The sequence below is a fragment of the Leptonychotes weddellii genome, chromosome 16 (genome assembly GCF_054177405.1).
Source record: "Leptonychotes weddellii isolate Sample4059 chromosome 16, ASM5417740v2, whole genome shotgun sequence".
NCBI lineage: Eukaryota > Metazoa > Chordata > Mammalia > Carnivora > Phocidae > Leptonychotes > Leptonychotes weddellii.
The window spans coordinates 3,133,160-3,150,890 of NC_138384.1; the positions used below are offsets into that span (position 1 = coordinate 3,133,160).

General features: G+C 51.6%; 2 protein-coding genes across 2 annotated transcripts in view; one reads left to right on the forward strand and one right to left on the reverse strand.

The window, feature by feature from the left end:
* The window catches only part of EMC8 (ER membrane protein complex subunit 8), a 19,103-nt gene extending 14,223 nt beyond the window's left edge, over window positions 1-4,880 (forward strand). The window contains exons 3-5 of the mRNA XM_081806299.1: window positions 2,325-2,394; window positions 3,070-3,164; window positions 3,664-4,880. Coding sequence (XP_081662425.1) covers window positions 2,325-2,394; window positions 3,070-3,164; window positions 3,664-3,823 — 325 coding nt within the window. The 3' untranslated portion in view covers window positions 3,824-4,880. The remainder of the gene's footprint in view (window positions 1-2,324; window positions 2,395-3,069; window positions 3,165-3,663) is intronic.
* The window catches only part of COX4I1 (cytochrome c oxidase subunit 4I1), a 400,433-nt gene that overhangs the window by 22,552 nt on the left and 360,150 nt on the right, over window positions 1-17,731 (reverse strand). The window lies entirely within an intron of this gene.

The following is a 17,731-nucleotide window of genomic DNA, read 5'->3' on the forward strand; positions in this document are numbered from 1 at the left end:
GGGTGGCCTGGTGGTGGGTATTGAGGAGGGCACGTTCTGCATGGAGCACTGGGTGTTGTGCACGAACAATGAATCATGGAACACTTCATCTAGAACTAATGATGTAATGTATGGGGATTAACATAAGAATAAAAAAAAAAAGTCACTAGCTACCATGATCATCTTCAATGTTAGGATGATAATTTCGTGAGTTTCTTTATGGCAGATACTTTATGCAAATGCTGGCTTCTTTTCCCTTTGCACCTAAGGTGTGAGTGAGCTAGGGATGTCAGTGTGTGTCATTCACATTTCGTGGATGAACACGCAGGCCTCCGTGGTTCCATCCCGCTCCTTACCATTCGCCATCTGAGCCGTAGGACCTGCACGCCTGCAGTTACACAATGTAACTCTGCCGTCCCTTACAGAGCTTTCATGGTGGCCTGGGGGACAGGAACCCCTGGGGCCCTTTCTCTTTGAAACTGCTTTGTTGTTTCATTTTTCCTAATCCTGCAGACTTGCAATCAGCATATCACTATAAATTCTCAATTTTGAACTTGAAGATAGAATAATTAGATAAAATAATTCATTTTCATAAAACATTATTAATCTGCCTTTTTTTTTTTCAGCTCAGTCACAACCTAATTGTATAGTGTGTTTCCTTCAGTAAACCCACAATTATCAATGTGTTTTTATGGCTGTTAAAATATACTTGGCTCAGTCCTTACTTCAAAAAGCTCAGACTCTCATTGTGCTAGGAAGATAAGATGCACAGAAAGACAGCTGCATGCTAAGTATTAGGTGTTAAGTCACTTTAGAAATAAACAGGGTGTAGAGACGGGACAAATGGACCCTCTCTGAGGCAGTTTAGCAAGACCTCCCATAGAGGACGGTGTTTTCTGGGCCTTGAAGATGAGAAGTGATTCAGGAAGCAGATACCAATGTAGAAGGGTATCCCAAACGGGACAGTGTGAGTGAGGGGGAGGAGCATGTGAGGGAGACAGTCTGTAGACCGTTCCACTGAAATTAAAGACGCACAAAAGACTGCTTCCGTGAGTAGGAACAGTAGCTAGGTCCACAAGGAGAAGGGCCTGGATCACTCAGGCTGAGAACAGTGGTGAGCAGCAGGGAACAGGATGGAAGTTTCATTTCAGGAAAATTGATTTGAAGAGAGTTTTCAGGATACATGAAATAAGAAGAGCCTGGAAAATAAGACCGGTTAGAAAGCAATTTTGGAAACCCAGGTGTGGAGTGATCGCCTAAACACAGCGGATGGCAGGGTGAACTGAGGAGGCGGAAGCAGGGAGCCCATCTGCAGCACCTGTGAGGGACCAAAGAAGAGGAGCAAATCAGAGAACTAGAGCAGGCTGGCAGCCCGGACGCAGGAGGCTGCAGCGGGGTGGCCAGGGAGGGTGGGGGTGCGTGGCAGGCCTCCAGGGTGCAGACCCTCGAAGATTAGGTAAGGGACAGGCGCCAGATTGCACAGTGGTCACCAAGGGACAGGACTGTCAGCTTATTAAAGATTGAGATGGATTAAAGTTTTAAGAAACGTGGTTGAAAGGAGAGAGGTTGGACAGGGGCTAGAGGGAACCAGTTAAATTTTTTTCCTAAGAAGGGAAAGACTGGCTCAGATTTGGCACCAGAGCAGGGGCCACTGGGAGGAGAGAACATACAGGAGGCCCCCGAGAAGGAGGTGTGCACGGAGGGGCCTGTGGATGCAAGGAGGCCTCTCTGTGCCTGAGATGGGATGGGAAAATAGCCGGGGGGTGGCATAGGGATGATGTGGGAGCCTCTCTAGTTCGCCTTAATGGACTTGAGGTAGCAAGTCATCATTTATCAAGGTTGCGAGGGGCCAGAGCCCGAGATTGAAGGCTGACAAGCATGGAGAAGATTTGGAATGGCCTAGGGATTTTCAAAATTAAAAGTCAAATGGCTCAATTGCCAGCAGCTAAGAGGTGGACGGAGTCCCTTTGCAAGTGTGCGATGGAGTGGGTGGCCCAAGAGGCGTCTAGCCCAGAGCTCAGTGGGTGGGAGCGTGCAGCGGGATCTGTGGCCTCAAGGGGTGCTCTCCGTGGGGTTCCAGGGAGCCTTTCAGTTTAGAAGATGCCTCTTCCCGAACGCACTGACCTGCTTTGCACCGTGCTCCCCGCTGCCCTTATGGCATTCCCTATCCTTGGCACAGGTCCTCGCGGCCCCTGCGGTGACCCAGGGCCGTTCTAACAGGCGGGAGGAGCACGCAGGTGATTGGTGCCGCCCTTTGTGGTGGTGCTTGTTAGCCCTGCCGTACGGACACCATGCGGGACGGCCGAAGCTGGTTCGCAGTCGACTCACTGCCGCGTCTTTTGCAGTCCAAACCAGGTCGCAGAAAAGGTGGCCTCCAGAATTGCCGAGGGCTTCAGCGATACGGCTCTCATCATGGTGAGTCCCTCTTGGGTGCTGTCGTGTTTTCTGTTGCCGAGCATCCTCTGGCTAACATGGAGCTCTGTCCCATGAGTGGTCTGTGCAGACGCTCCAGCAGGCCGGTGCTGCCCTCTGTGGTGTCCTCCTGGCTGCAGCCTCAGAGCTGCTGAATCGCAGGCGCAGTGTGGATGCCATAGCACGCTCCACGTCCCCACGGCGGCGGTGGGGGGGGGGGGCTCCCGCTCAGCGGTTCTCAAAGTGGGGTTCTGTGCCAGCACCACTTGGGAACTTGTCAGAAGTGCAGATTCTCGGGTCTCAGCAGGCTGCTTTAATAAGCTTCCAGATGATTCTGACACACGCTTAAGTGTGAGAGCCACTGAATTAGCCAACAGCCCACAGGGAAGGAAGAAGTCAGACAGTAGCGAACATTAAAAGCCTTGTTACACAGGCTCAGTTCAGACAATTCTAACAGGGAGGGAAAAAGTAATATTCAGAAGCTCCGCTTTTGTGGAGTACTTAGCATTTATTCTCCATAACACACAGTTAACCTCAGACCACACTTGAGGTGTGATTGCATGCGTTGGATTTTCAGTGTCTGCACCACGGGGAGGTGCCTGAGGACTTCCAGAAACGTGCCGGCTGCCGGCTCTTTGTTAGCTCTGTTCACGAGTGCATCCTTTGTCTTGTGCGCAGGTAGACAACACTAAGTTTACGATGGACTGCGTGGTGCCTACGATCCATGTGTACGAACACCATGAAAACCGATGGCGGTGCAGGGACCCACACTAGTGAGTGCTGCGTGCTCGCGATGACCTGTGTGTACTACGCTGGGGGCTGTTCCTGGGCACCCAGCGCCCACTGGGAGGCTGGCCCCGGCCTTCTGTTTTTAAGTTAGCAAATTCTCCAGGGCAGTGTACAAACCTCATACAGGAATCATGCATGCTTCCTGGCTCCTGAGAGAGCCTGAGTGTTACCCCTGGGTCGTCTGCCCCCTGCCCTAGGGCGCTGCTCTCAGGCGTTTGCTTTGGTCATTAATAATCACTCAGAAAGCATCCACCATCCCGCTCCAGCTTCTTCAGATCTTCACTTGGAGGGGGTCTCTTTCAGTTCTTAACCATGCTACATATTCTTCATGCACATCTCTGTGTGTTTGAAACTTGAGTGTCTGCTAGCATTCACGATTGTTTTCCTTTATACCACTGTGTGTGTGGCCGGTTTTCTGTTTCCTCTGTTGGAAAGCCACCTGTTTTCCGCTGAGAGGCTGATCTCTCCTGTTTCACCTCATAGTGATTACTGTGAAGACTGGCCAGAGGCCCAGAGGATCTCAGCGTCACTCCTGGACAGCCGGTCCTATGAAACACTTGTGGATTTTGATAACCACCTGGATGACATTCGGAATGACTGGACAAACCCAGAGATCAATAAAGCTGTTCTGCATCTGTGCTAGGGAGGGGTTTTAGTGACTGGTCTCTGGGTGTTTCCACTACACTGAAGAAGAAAGCTATTTTTAAATGTAAATAAGATCTCTCGTAGCCTGTGTGGGAAGCGGACAGTTAGCAGAGGTGGTTGTGCCCTGATAGGGCAGAGTGTCCCTCACCATCTTTCTAATTCAGAGTCTCTAGAAGAGGTGCACACTGTCCCACCTGACCGTCCCTGTGGAGTCCTTCCCAGTTATATGTTGCTCTAATCCTCCAAATCAAAGCTGTTTCTGCTTGTCTGAGATTGTTCCTATTAAACAGTTTTAACTAACCTTTTATAATCTGGAGAGAATACCTTTTAAGGCTTATGAATTACCTTTAAAAGAAAAAAGCCCAGATCTTATACTCGCGTGGGTGTTTGTGAGTTTTCATCCTGTTGGGGTTCGTGTGGTCCGGGATCCGGTGCGCGGCGTGCCGCTGTTCGCAGTGGGAGGCTGCGGCTGTGAGCAGCGCTGCCCCGCTGGTCGGGCTCACGTAGCCGCCGCGACTGCACAGTGGGAATAATGCCACTGTTGCCTGAGAAACCGTCATCGTTAAGGGTAAAAACAGACGGGGGCGCCTGGGTGGCTCAGTCGTTAAGCGTCTGCCTTCGGCTCAGGTCATGGTCCCAGGGTCCTGGGATCCAGCCCCGCATCGGGCTCCCCGCTCCGCGGGAAGCCTGCTTCTCCCTCTCCCACTCCCCCTGCTTGTGTTCCCTCTCTCACTTCTCACTGTATCGCTCTCTGTCAAATAAATAAAATCTTTAAAAAAAAAAAAAAAAACCAGACGCTGCCGCCGGTAATGGGAACTTGGATGCGAGCACAGTGTAATGCTTCTCAATCAACCAGAAAGCTCGCAAACCTGCGGAATCAAAACAGGGAAAATGGAGCTGCGTTCAGATGATCTTTAAAAGGCAAAAATCAGTCCCAACCCCTAACTCACTTCCATGATTATCTTAAATGGTTCTACTCTGTGTACTCAAAATAATTGTTTCTTTTGTCTTTGAAGCAACAAAAGCCAAATAAAACTTAGACTCCCCAGGTTTTACAGAGCACTCTGTATAGTTGGAACACTGGGTCAGACCTAGGAGATGATGGGGAGACTCTGTGGTTCTGCTGCATTGTTTTCTTTCCTAGATGAGTCATTTTCTCTGCCCTTTCTTCAAACATGTCTTCCCCTTAATTTTTGAAGCTGGTGTTACTTGGTGTGAGGACACGGATGGAGGGGGTGACGGGTCGGCGTGCTCCGTTTTCCTCACTTCTCTCGCCTCAGACGCCCGACCCGTGACAGATGGAATGCAATGAGCAGTCTCGTCCTGACTGGGCTTGTGTGTGTTTCAGAAAGGGAGAAGGATCACCTCCAGCATTTACCACACACAAAAAGAGGCTCTTTTCCTGGGATTAAAATGGGCACGTGCTACCTGCAGCTCAAGGTCAAGGGGAACTGGCTGAGCTATTTGGAATGAAGGTGTGGCTAAGCCTAGTTTTGGAGACATTTTAAAGACCACCTCCTGTTTTCCCTCATTTTCACCTCTATCTGGAATTCTCGTACTTGTTTTTCGCATCAGCTTCCCAGGAATGTAGTGCCACCGTCCAGTTCGGATTTCGGCCTAGAACCAGGCTCCCTCTCCATGGCTGAGTCAGGCTTAGGTTTGTGGAAGGACTCATGTTAAATATTCCGAAAGGAAGAATGTATCTTTAAAAAAACAAAAAGATTTCCAAGATGCAGATGCCAGCTCCTACATTCTTGTAAAAACAGCAGAAGCCTGTGCTCGATTCCCCTGCCTCTTGCCTCCAGGCCTTGCTGTGCAGTCTCGGGGGCCCTGAGAACCAGATCCCCGTTTCCCTCCCAGGGATGAAAGTAAGAACCTGCCAGGTAGCTGCACATTCATATTCATACTCTGCCTTTTTCTAGAAAAGACTTAAATGAACTGACACAAAGTATATTTGTATACTGAAAAATTCTTTGTCCATCAAAATGTTCCTAAATAGTTCTTTCTCACTTGAATCCAAGGGATCGGAGGGCAAGGGGTGTGTGTAGAGGTGCCCCTCAGAGCCAGCCAAGTGCTCAAAATCATTCTGGTGGACCTTGTCTCTTCCGTGGCACCCATCCAGTAAGAAATGAGCAGGACAGGTAAATTATTAACGGATAAAAATGTCATTTCCATTTCTAATCATGGTCGCCTTTAAGAACTGAGTACACTGAGGGCGCCAGGGTGGCTCAGTCGTTAAGCGTCTGCCTTTGGCTCAGGTCATTATCCCAGGGTCCTGGGATCGGGTCCCGCATCGGGCTCCCTGCTCCGCGGGGAGCCTGCTTCTCCCTCTCTTGTGTTCCTGCTCTCACTATGTCTCTCTCTGTCAAATAAATAAATAAAATCTTTAAAAAAAAAGAACTGAGTACACTGAATGTGGAAGGTCTTCAGGAACTTCCCACATAACAAAAGCAGCATGCTCGCTAGGGGGAAATCGGCCTTGCTAATTCTAATTAAATTGGGTTGATTTAGAATAGAAAACAACTTAGAAACCTTGAGCAATTTAAATCTTCAAGTCCGTTTTCCGGGGATACGGTATTTTCAGGCCACCTTGGTGTAAAAAGTCGTTGTGTAATTAGTTTTGGTTGAACAGCTTATTTCTCGGATACACTTGGCCAACCTATTGTTCCCAGGTATAGTGATTCCTAGTTATGAAAGAAAAATACTTGCTTCTGAAACTGCCCCTTTTTGGTACTGTCTGACCCCAGTAGCTACTTCATGACATCATGGTAGGTAGATGCAAGAAAAATAGCCACCAGCATCAATCTCTGGACCCTGCAGGCATGTTTAGCCATTTTAGTGAAGACAGCGGAATCTAAAGGTAGACTTCCATTTTACTAACTGACATTCCTTGAGGCTTTTCATCAACTCAGTTGCCTCTTAAACATTGGCTTTTCCTTCTCCAATTCAGGAGAAGGCCTGGCAGAAAATGTTGGTTTGTGTTCCCCCTGCCAACTCTCAGGTAGGCAATGTAGTAATCTGACTTCACGTCCTTGTGCTTCAGAATCCAGGGGATAACTTGAATATTTCTATCATAATTTTGACTTATTTCTTCTTAAAATGCCTGAGATACCTTTGAATGGGATGCAAAATCTGATCAGCTTTGCCATTTCTTAGAATAAATTGCTGTTCTTCCAAGGATCCTTTTTTTTTTTTTTTTTTTTAAGGATTAACATCTTGGGGTAGACATTTCCTTGCTGTGATCTGAAGATTTTTCTTTAGAATACAAGACCTCGTCCAGCGTTAGAACTGCCAAGAGTTGTGTTCTTGGTCTTCTGCTTTCAAAGCAGTGGAACGATTGCCAGCAAAGCACCCACTTGAATCTGACTGGAGGAAACCTTTGGCCCGAACCTGTGTTGCCTTGCAAAGCAGAACAACATACTATATTTAGCGCTGTCCAAACAAATGTCCCAGATACCATTAATAAACCTGTAAATAATTGCGTTTCAGAATGATGGTGAAGTTCTGTGGGCAAGGCTGCTGGCCTGGCACGGCCCACAGTTGCTGGGGAGTCTATCCCAAGGCAGGACACCGGCCAGTTTTCCAAGGGCCCTGGGTGAATCTCGGGCACTGAGGATCCAGTGAAGCCCAAGCTGGACAGGAGTCAGTACCCTCCAGGTCCCCTTCTCCATAGCGGCCTCGTTACCAAGGAAGAGTTGCTCATTTCTCAGCACGGGGTTTTCTCAGAAAGGAGAATCTTTCTGTTGCCTCCAGCAGTGCCTCACTCCCTGCTTCTTCGGCAGGAGGTATGTGGTAGTGAGTCGTGGCAAGGGCCAGGTGTGAATCCCAGCTTCACCGCCTTCGCGCTCACAGCACATGCTGTGAGCACGTTGTCTCTCGTGTCTTGTCTGAAACAGGAGGTGATAATGCCTGTCTGCAGGAATCTCATGAAGACCAGAGGGAAGAATACATGTGCTCGTGCTTAGCGGAGCATGTTAGGGCCCTGTTGACGGGAGTTCCTCACTGCTAATGTTTTAACCATTCCAGGCCAGACTGAGAAGGAGCCAAGTGCTTATTTGTGGTAGACATCCAGTGCATGGTCAGTAAATGAGTGAATGAACGAAAGCCTCCCTTCTCAAAAGGTAACCGCAGCTTACATCTCCGCCATCCCTTTCCTTTACATTCACCTGCCCAGCCGCCCAGGGATGCTTCGGGGCCTTGTCTGCATTTTACAGGTGGGAACCAGGGCCCAGGTGCGCATGCACATCTGTCTGAGACAGACCAGAAGGGGAGGCAAGGGCTTCGGGTGCGGCCCCTCCCCTGGGAGACCTCTTTCCCACTCCCCCTGGACTTCCTGCCGCCGCCCCGGTGCTAACACATTTTCCTCCTTACTGTGACCTCAGTATATGCTCACGGCAGAAAATGAGGAAGAAATGTAGTCACTCCCTTCCACCATTCTCGGCCCCCCCACCAAGACAAGGTAGAAAGCAGATCTGCAGATCACCTGGGCACCTTTAATGTTCTGCATATTGAGATGAACCTTGGAGGAGCTTTTAAGAGGTAGAAGGTGTAAATGCAAGTTATTAGGAAATGTGTGCAGATCCCTAGGCCCAGACCCCAAGCAATTTTTTTTTTTTTTAAGATTTTATTTATTTGAGAGAGAGCCAGCGTAAGCAGGGGAGAGGGGCAGAGGGAGAGGGAGAAGCAGACTCCCCGCTGAGCAGGGAGTCCGATGATGTGGGGTCCGATCCCGAAGGCACCCGCTGAGCCACCCAGTCGCCCCAGCCCCAAGCATTCTAATTCACTGTGATTCTGGGCCCAGAAGTTGACATTTTTAGCCGGTAGATTCAGGCCACAGTTTTACAAACCCTAGTCTCTGACCAAAGCCCGTGCTTTACCCTGAAGAATTTCAGATCCCCAGGAATCCAACAATTCAGGCAGCCAGGGCCTGAGGCACTGGACCATTAGGCTGACCCCTGAAACTGCTAACTGGGGAGGGCAGCGGCTGAGAGCCTCATGGCTCCACGGGGCGCAGGCAGGCAGAACCCAGACTCCTGAGTGAGCTCTGTCGCAGCAGGAGGCTCTTTGATTTTTTTCTCTTTTAAAATGTATTGCACACAGAATGCACAAAATGTGTGCTTCACCTTTGAGCAGTACAAAGCAGATTGATGCCAGACTCCCGGCTTGTGAACAATCTCAGAGCCTTAGACCCAGGATGGTAGAGCCAGCTCAGTGTCTTACACGTCTTTAATTTTCCAAGTTTGGTCTCGAATCGGTCCTGTGCTTCCCGCTTGCAGGAGGCAGCTTCACAGCCCATGTCCCTGGAGCCCCGTCCTGGTCCCTGCGTATTAGGACACGCCCACAGAGACCTGCTGTAAATCAGCTCAAACAAAAAAAGGCACAAACTGAAAAAGCAAAATCGTCTGAAGTTCGCCATTTTCTGAATATCCTTCTAATCACCTCTCCCTCAATGCCGGATCTCTGTGTTTTGAAATTCTGAAGTCCTAGATATAAATTTATTGAAAGAGATGTGTCGTGAAACACCTTTATAAGATTGTAATTCATATTTTCTGGACTACATAAACACTTTATTTCTGGAACCCATACATTGCCCACTTACATTCATGTCCTAAATTCTCTGTATCCGCATCTCAGACAATACGTATTTGGCAAGAAATATGTTTTTTGTTTTAATGAAATGTATTTATTGAAGTACAGTGTATACAGAAAAAAGTACAAATTACAAATGTGTAGCTTAGTCCATTTTTTCAAAAGAACGAAGTAGACAGGCTCCTATGACCACCACCAAGCTCAAAACATAGACTCTTTGGGGCGCCCGGGTGGCTCAGGTGGTTGAGAGTCTGACTCCTGATTTGGGCTCAGGTCCAGGTCATGATCCCACATCGGGCTCTGCGCTCAGCACAGAGTCTGCTTGTCCCTCTCCCTCTGCTCCTCCCCTTACTGTCTCTCAAATAAATAAAATCTTAAATATATATATATATATATTGGGGCGCCTGGGTGGCTCAGTCCTTAAGTGGCTGCCTTCGGCTCAGGTCATGATCCCAGGGTCCTGGGATCGAGCCCCGCATCACGCTCCCTGCTCAGCGGGGAGCCTGCTTCTCCGTCTCCCTCTGCCTGCCGCTCCCCCTGCTTATGCTCTCTGTCAAATAAATAAATAAAATCTTTATTAAAAAACAGAGAGACTCTTAGAACACTACTGATACCCACAAGTCCCTCATGCCCACGCCCTGGATTAGGACTGCCTGGTTTTTGAGCTTGGCAGAAATGCAAGTTTACAGTACATAATCTAATTGTGTCTGAGATTCATTCACATCATTGTGTGTAGCAGGTTTCCATCCATTTCTGTGTAAATAACAATATCAAGGAACTGCACAGTGGGTGCACGTCACTGTTGATGGACATTTGGGCTGATACAGACGGTGCTGCTCACACTCTTGTACGGGCCCTTTCACGCACACAGGTGCACGTTTCTCTCACGATTACATGTAGCGGTGAACCTGTTGTTGGTGCGTGTGTGTGGCTTTTTAGGGGGTTTTGCCAGGTGAGCATCCTGCGCACAGTGTGTGAGCGGTCCTGTTTTACTAACACCGGGTGTTGTCGGTCCTTAATTTTAGACGTTTCCATGGTGTAGACTGGTGTCTCATGGGTTATTGGTCTAAATATGAAAAGCAAAATGATACAGCTTCCAGAAAGTCACACAAGAATATACGCATGACCTGGGCTTGGCAAACATGTTTAAACAGGATGTATAAATCAATTGTACTACATTGAAATCAAGAACTTCTCTTCCTCAGAAATCATAATCAGGGTGGTGAAAAGGGAGGCCCCAGAGCGGAAGATATTTATAATTTAGTCACCACACAAAAAACTTCAGTGTGTTCATCCAAATATACTAAAAATTACAGATCTGTTTTTTAAAATAGTTAGACAGCCCTACTGACCAGGCATTTCCCACAAGAAGACACCGAGGTGGCCAGTAAGCATATGAAAATGTGCTCAACTAATGTCACCAAGGAGAAGCAAATTGAAAACACGGGAATCCGTTTCCTAATGGGAAGAAAATGTCAGGAAGCAGAATCCTCTACGAGTGCACAGCTCAAATGCCCTGGCCATCCCAGGACAACGTCACACAGCCGCGACCCAGGGTCAGGACTCCTCCAAAGACACAGCCACCTCCCGCTTCTTCAGTCCTGGGGTCACGGATGCTCGAGACTCAGCTTTAATACCTGGCCCAGGCAAACAGGGAGCAACAGTTACGGGGTGCGGGCCTCAGCTGGGTTTGTCCTCACGACATAGGACGTCTACCTCTGCAGATCTTCAAGGAAGACGATTCGTTTGGCCTGCCGCCTCCACCATCCCAGCCTCCCACCTCGTCCTGCCCTGCAGCTCCGAGCTAGTCTTTCCAGAGTGGAATTGTTCTCTTAATCACCTATAATGCCTGGAATTTACCCAGCGCCTGCCTTCTGAGGAGCTCAAAGTCATTTGCAGATCCTGCTGGTAAAATGGCTGCCCCGTGGTCAAGCTCTCTGCTAAATTACTTCTGTGCTAAGAGGTAGTTTTCACAACGGCTCCTCGACAGTCCCGGAGAACTGGGGCGCCTTTATGAGCTGGCTCTGTGCTGGCTGGAGCCCCAGGAGGAAGGCACTGTTCATCCAGGCTCTGCAGGGTTATCCGGGAGGGATGGTGTTCTCCATAATTATGGGAGTGTGGTGATCCAGGTGGGCTGATGCACCTGCAGACCCAGCCACATGCTGCACCACCACTCATGCCTGGGCAGAGGGAAACTGAGGCAGGGCTGATCCCAAGGAAATGGGGAGACTGGATGCAGGGAAGAGGGGAGTGTGTTTTGGTTGGGGAACTGAGGGAGAGCAAAGCAGATGGGGAGAAGCTCAGGACCCCAAAAGTAAGTTAGGACTTACCTGCATATCTTCCCCTTTTCAGCAAGGGGTCCCTTGGCTCCCTTCCCAAATGCGTCTCCCAAGCAGCCCACCATTCAGACAGGTCCCATGAAGGCAGGGTCTCGGACACCCTTCTGTGGACCCATCCCTTCCAGACAGGAAGGGGCTGACGTCGAAGGCAAGAGCCATCCCTCTGGGGAAGATGGAAGCCATGGGCAGAAACATGTCCTGGGGGATGCCCGCCTGAGCAGTCAGAGAGGCAGGACTGAGCCAGGACCAGGGTGGCAAGGAGCGGTCAGCCCCAGGAGTTTGGGTCGGGGAGCTGGGGTGGGCGCGGAGAAGCAGGGCATCGGTGCCGAAGGAGGTTGGCAGAGGATGCAGGAACCCTCAGCCAAGGGGCTTGGGCCTGGGGGCCAGGGTTCCAGCTGACTAACTGGGATCTCGCCATTTCCATTCACACCCCTGACACCTCATGGAGGAAGTGTGGATGCTGCCCATACAGGCTCCATGGGGTAGGGCAGGGAGGGAATATTCCAGAGACTCAGGAAAAGGAAGCGTTCCTTTGTGCAGTTTCCCTCTGTGCTGGTGACCAAGAAGCTCCCTGTGGTAAGAGAAAAGGTGGGATCCCTTCCTACCCCCTCCCACCTGGCCTAGTATCTCCCAAGAAACTGTCCGCAACTGCTCCAGCTTGCTGAACCCCCACCCCCGAGGGCACCAGACCCACTCCAGAACCCCAGAAACACGCCGCAGGGAAGAGGCCTGGACAAGCTCCCCTAGCAGAGCCTGGCTTTCTGTCTCATTGTCCTTGGGTTAATTTGGGTATGAGATTGAGGGGCACTGGCTAAGTCTGGCGCTGAATCAATCTTGTTTATTGTCCCCGCTCCCCCAGAGCCGCCAGGTGGGGCAAGACCTCCCCGGTACCCCAGACAGTTCAGCCCAGGCTCTGGTTTGCTGAGTCACCGGGGAAGGGGCGCCACAGGCTGACAGCCACATCACGGCTCACCTCCACCCTCAGAGGGACGGATCTGCCAGCGCCCGACCCCCCAGGACCAGGAGAACTGTTTAGAGGCGGCACACTTAGCTTTCATGAGGTAGAAACTAACATTGCCCCAGCGCAGGCAAAACCTCCCCAGTCAACTGGAAAAGAGGAGGTGCCACCGCAGGGCCCCTCGACAGGCCTGGCCACCCAGCAACCCAAGCTCTGACAGGGTACGAAAGCCTCAAACACAGGGCCTCCTTCCTGCAGCGCACCCGAGCAGGAAGTATCTGGTCGCCAGTTGGCAAGCTGGGTCGGTGTTGGCCCGGCCTCCACGGCTGCTGGGCTCCTGGGACAGGGACTTCGACCCCAGCTGAGGTCACGAGGGCTGAGGAGGCCGAGACTAGGTCGGATGACCCTCCAGGCCTTACTGAGTCTGCATCCCGTGGGCCCCGAGCAGGAGCTGGCCATGTCCTGGAGACGAAAGAATTCCAGAAGTCTGGACCAGGCTGGAAAACCACCACAAGGCCGTTTCCCTCCCGCTTCCAGAGGTGCCTCGGGGCTCCCTTGCTTACCCCAGAGGCCTTGGGTTCAACTCCGCGTCAGCTCCTGCCCCCTAGATCAGCTCTGTTAGGGCCGATGCTGTCTGAAGTGTAGCGGGGAGCGTGGAAAATGAGCAGAGACCGAGCTCGGCCATCAGCAACGTTTCCACCCAAGGATGCACAACCCAGCAGGCCATGGGCTGAAGCATCAGGATGGCAGGGCCCCCCATGGGGGCGCCTGGGTGGCTCAGTTGGTGAAGCGTCTGCCTTCGGCTCAGGTCATGATCCCAGAGTCCTGGGATCAGCCCCACAGTGGGCTCCCTGCTGAGCGGGGAGTCTGCTCTCTCCTCCTCTCCCTCTGCCCTTCCCCCTTCCCCCTTCTTGTGCTCACTCTCTCACGCTCTTTCTCCCTCAGATAAATAAATAAATAAAATTAAAAAAAAAAAAAAAAAGGATTGCAGGGCCCCTAAAGAAACTCTAGGAAGGGCAAGTCACCAAGGCGTCCCACAGCCCCCTCAGGGCCTGTCTGGACTGAGTCACGGGTCCTCGAACACTGAGGCATCCCATGGGGACCAGAAGACCCTCTGCCTGGCCCCTCTCCAGGACGATCTGCCTCTGGTTACGGCTGTGTTTCTAGGCACAGGGGTGGGGTCTGGGCCCTGGGCTGCCGAGCATGAGCACACCCCCCCCAACCCCCACCCCCTGAGACACGCCATGGCCTTGGGCTCTGGGGTCCACAGTGGCTGTAATTCCAGGAACACTCTACTCCTGAGGGCTCAGAGCCTTGTGCAATGCTTCCATCCGTACTCCAAAAGGCTCCGAAGCTAAGTGGCAGCCTGGGGAGCTCGCTGGGAGAAGAGACCCATCTGCTCACTGCCTTCCCAGAACCGGCGTGGCAGGTGGGTTCGGATGGGCCTCGCAGGCCTGAGCAAGCGTCCTTGGCTTGTCCTTGGCCATGGCTTCCTGGAAATCCCTGCTCTCTCAGCCAGCCTGGTCTTACTACCACCGACCACAGCTCCTGGCCACGTGTGACGTCCTTGCGGCTCTGTATATCCAGGTGCCCATCTGCTCTCTACCCTGGCCTGTTTCAGGTCAAAGCCCCCAGGCCAGGATCAGGTTGCTTTCTCGCCCTGGCTTGTCTGGCAGCTCCGGTGGCCGTCCTTGGAGCCCTCTACCTTCTCCCACCCACGTGCAGGTACCCCTGTGTTCTGCCCTTCCGAGCGCCAGGCCCCAGGCGGCCTGCTCACAAGGGGAAACCCTCCCTCCCAGGCTAGCGAGTCATTGGGGCAATCAGCGTGAACCAGCGTGGTGACAGCGAGCCTGATATACCCAGACTCAGGCACTCACTGGGTCTTGAGGCAGCGCACCCTGGTTCTGATTGCCAGAAATTTCCCCTTCTGTTATACATAAACCAGTCCCCTTCGAACTGCAGTGTCAGCCCCCAGGGCCCCACAAGAGTCCCACAGCCACCTTCCCAGGAGAGCCTTCCAGAAACGGTGAAGTCCTCCACCTCTCCCCCGCCCATCCCCGCCCCCCCATCGTGGTTTTGATTTCCTTCACCATGTGGGTTCTATCTCCGGTTGGTCCATCCCTCTATCCTCAAAGCCAGGAACTGGGGATATGAGCCAGGGATTAATTGCACAGAGAAAGCTTCCGAAAGTCACGGGGGCTATTGGAAGGTCTGAGCTTAAAGATAATTTCCCTTCTCTGCAAAGGCCAGGCATTTAGTCCAAATGGGCAGAGTCAGGAGAGGGCCAGGCCAGCAGGGGACAGGGAGCAGCTACAGCCCAGATGGCCATCCCAGAAGAGCGAGCTACTGTCCCCAGCCTGAGACGCAAGACGGCCACTGATCTCTTCTCCTAGAGGTAAGAGGGGGTGCTGCTGGGGGCCTTGCAAGGGGCTTCAGGGCAGGGCTCGGAGGGAAAAGCAGCCTCGTCCACCTGCCCCATCTCCTGACCTCTCCAAGTTTGGGGGAGGAGCCCTTCTTTTGTCCTCGCTCTGCGACTTCCCATCAGTATTGAACACCGCCATCTGGGTGCCCAGCGCTGTGCCAGGCACTTTCCTGGACCTCTTCTCGGGAATTTTTAAACCTGTGTTTTTATTTTCTTAGAGCAGAAGCCATATATACCGCTGGGTTTTTGTTTTGTTTTGTTTTTTAAGATTACAGAAAGTTACAGCAGAGAAAGAAGCAGTAATGTGTCTCCTCTCACCCCACCAATCCACGGTTCAGTGGGAGTCGTCCCAATTTAAATTAAAAGGGATAGGAATTCAGTAGCAGGCAGAAAAGAAAGTTCATTTTCTTCTCGCTGTCGCTGGCTGTGCCCCGGGAGGAAGACGGTGCTCATCTGCTTGCACAGTGGCTTGGCTGGGAGAGGAGAGCCCGCTGCCCAGCAGAGAACCTCCAAGCCTTCCGAGTTTCGAGTTTTGTCTTGAGGGGCACGGAGCAGTGACTACCTTCCCTCCCCAGCGAAGGCAGCCAGGCCTTCCAGGGGAGTGAGCTGCTCTCTGGGGTCCCAGGGCACCTTGCAGGCACACATAGGACCCAGAATCCCTCCTGTGCGCACCCCCATCCCGCTACATATTTTTATAGCTGGGAGACCTAAAGGTGGGGCTGCTGGTGGCCACGTCCTCAGCAGCGTTTACCTTAGTGTTAACTTGGGGCACACCTTCAAACTCGGTGCACTTGGAGGGCCCCTAAAGTCCGTGGGTGACTCTTGTCCATTCCGGGGAGAGCCATCTGCAGCCAGAGTGGGCACCACCTGCCTCTCCAGGGATTAGCCAGGGACCCAAGCATGGGACGCAACTGGGCACCTGCAGACTTGAAAAATGGTTTCAATCTCTGGAAAAGGAAAGCAAATCAGCACTGATGAGAGGCAGTATATGGAAAGGGTGAAAATGCCAATCCTGAAAATGGCCGGCTGAGCTCAAATCCCGATTCCACCTTCAACCAGCTGGTAACGCTGGGAAACTCAGCTACCCTGCCTCAGTGTCCTTCTCTGTAAAATAATCTTGTCTTTAGGCCAGTTCTTTTTTTTTTTAAGATTTATTTATTTGAGAGAAAGTGTGCATGCATGAGCATGAGCACAGAGAGGAGCAGAGGGAGAGAATCCTCAAGTAGACTCCCCGCCGAGCACGGAGCCTGACTCGGGGCTGGATCCCAGCACCCTGAGATCAGGACCTGAGCCGAAATCAGGAGTCAGCCACTCAACCAACTGAGCCACCCAGGCCGGTTCATTAGTGTCGGGAGCATATTAAGCAGTCAACAAACACTAACGAGTGCTGTTGATTCAGGGCTCCTGCTACCGATGCTGGTCACAAAAATATGGCCACACTTTTGTTCCACCTAAGCTCAGGGACACAGGGACTCTTATCCCCTCTTTGAGATGTGGAAACCAAAGGGCAGGGAGGACAGGTGACCTACGCAAGGCCGTTCTTTAATTCATCTTTTAATTCAGAGGGGCTTTAATTTTTTAGTATGAAATATCTCAAGTACAGGGGCGCCTGGGTGGCTCAGTCGTTAAGCGTCTGCCTTGGGCTCAGGTCATAGTCTCAGGGTCCCGGGATCGAGCCCCGCATCGGGCTCCCCGCTCAGCGGGAAGCCTGCTTCTCCCTCTCCCACTACCCCTGCTTGTGTTCCCTCTCTCGCTGTCTCTCTCTCTGTCAAATAAATAAATAAAATCTAAAAAAAAAAGAAATATCTCAAGTACAGAGAATACCTTCTCGTGCACTCTTGCATTCAACACCTAGGAGCCTCTTGCTGTTGTTGCTGAACTTGTTAGAGTTAAAATGTTGAGGGGCGCCTGGGTGGCTCAGTCGTTGAAGCGTCTGCCTTTGGCTTAGGTCATGATCTCGGGGTCCTGGGATCGAGCCCCACATCGGGCTCCCTGCTCGGCGGGGAGTCTGCTTCTCCCTCTCCCACTCCCCCTGCTTGTGTTCCCTCTCTCGCTGTTGCTCTCTCTGTGTCAAATAAATAAAATCTTAAAAAAAAAAAGTTAAAATGTTGAGCTAAGACCCCCTTTGTCCTCCTCTCCCCTGCGGGAGTCAACCACTCATCTGAGGCTGGTGGGCCTCCTTCCCCCAGACACCACTAACGATGCCGTGGGAGCTTATATGCCACTTTGTCTTTCCAAAGTGTTCCGATCAACATCCTACCGTCCAAGTTTGCATTTCCCCGCTCAGTAAGCCTTTGAGTATTTCCCAGGTGGACGCCCATAGGTCTGGTTCATTCCCCTTGGCCGCTGTACGATCTCCCGTCGAATGAATAGGTCATTCGTGAGTGACCGTAACGTACCACAAATTGTCTATTCGTTCTTCTGACAAACAGCAATCCCTAGTTGGCAGTTTCACCCGCAATGCTAGGTGAATGCCCTCGCGCCTGCCCACTCCCGCCGGCTTGTGTGGGTCTCCCGGGACACAGGCCCCCCAGTGCAGTGGCTGGGCAGCAGGGGACAAGCTCCCCAGATACTGCCTGGCTCCTAACATTGCACGAG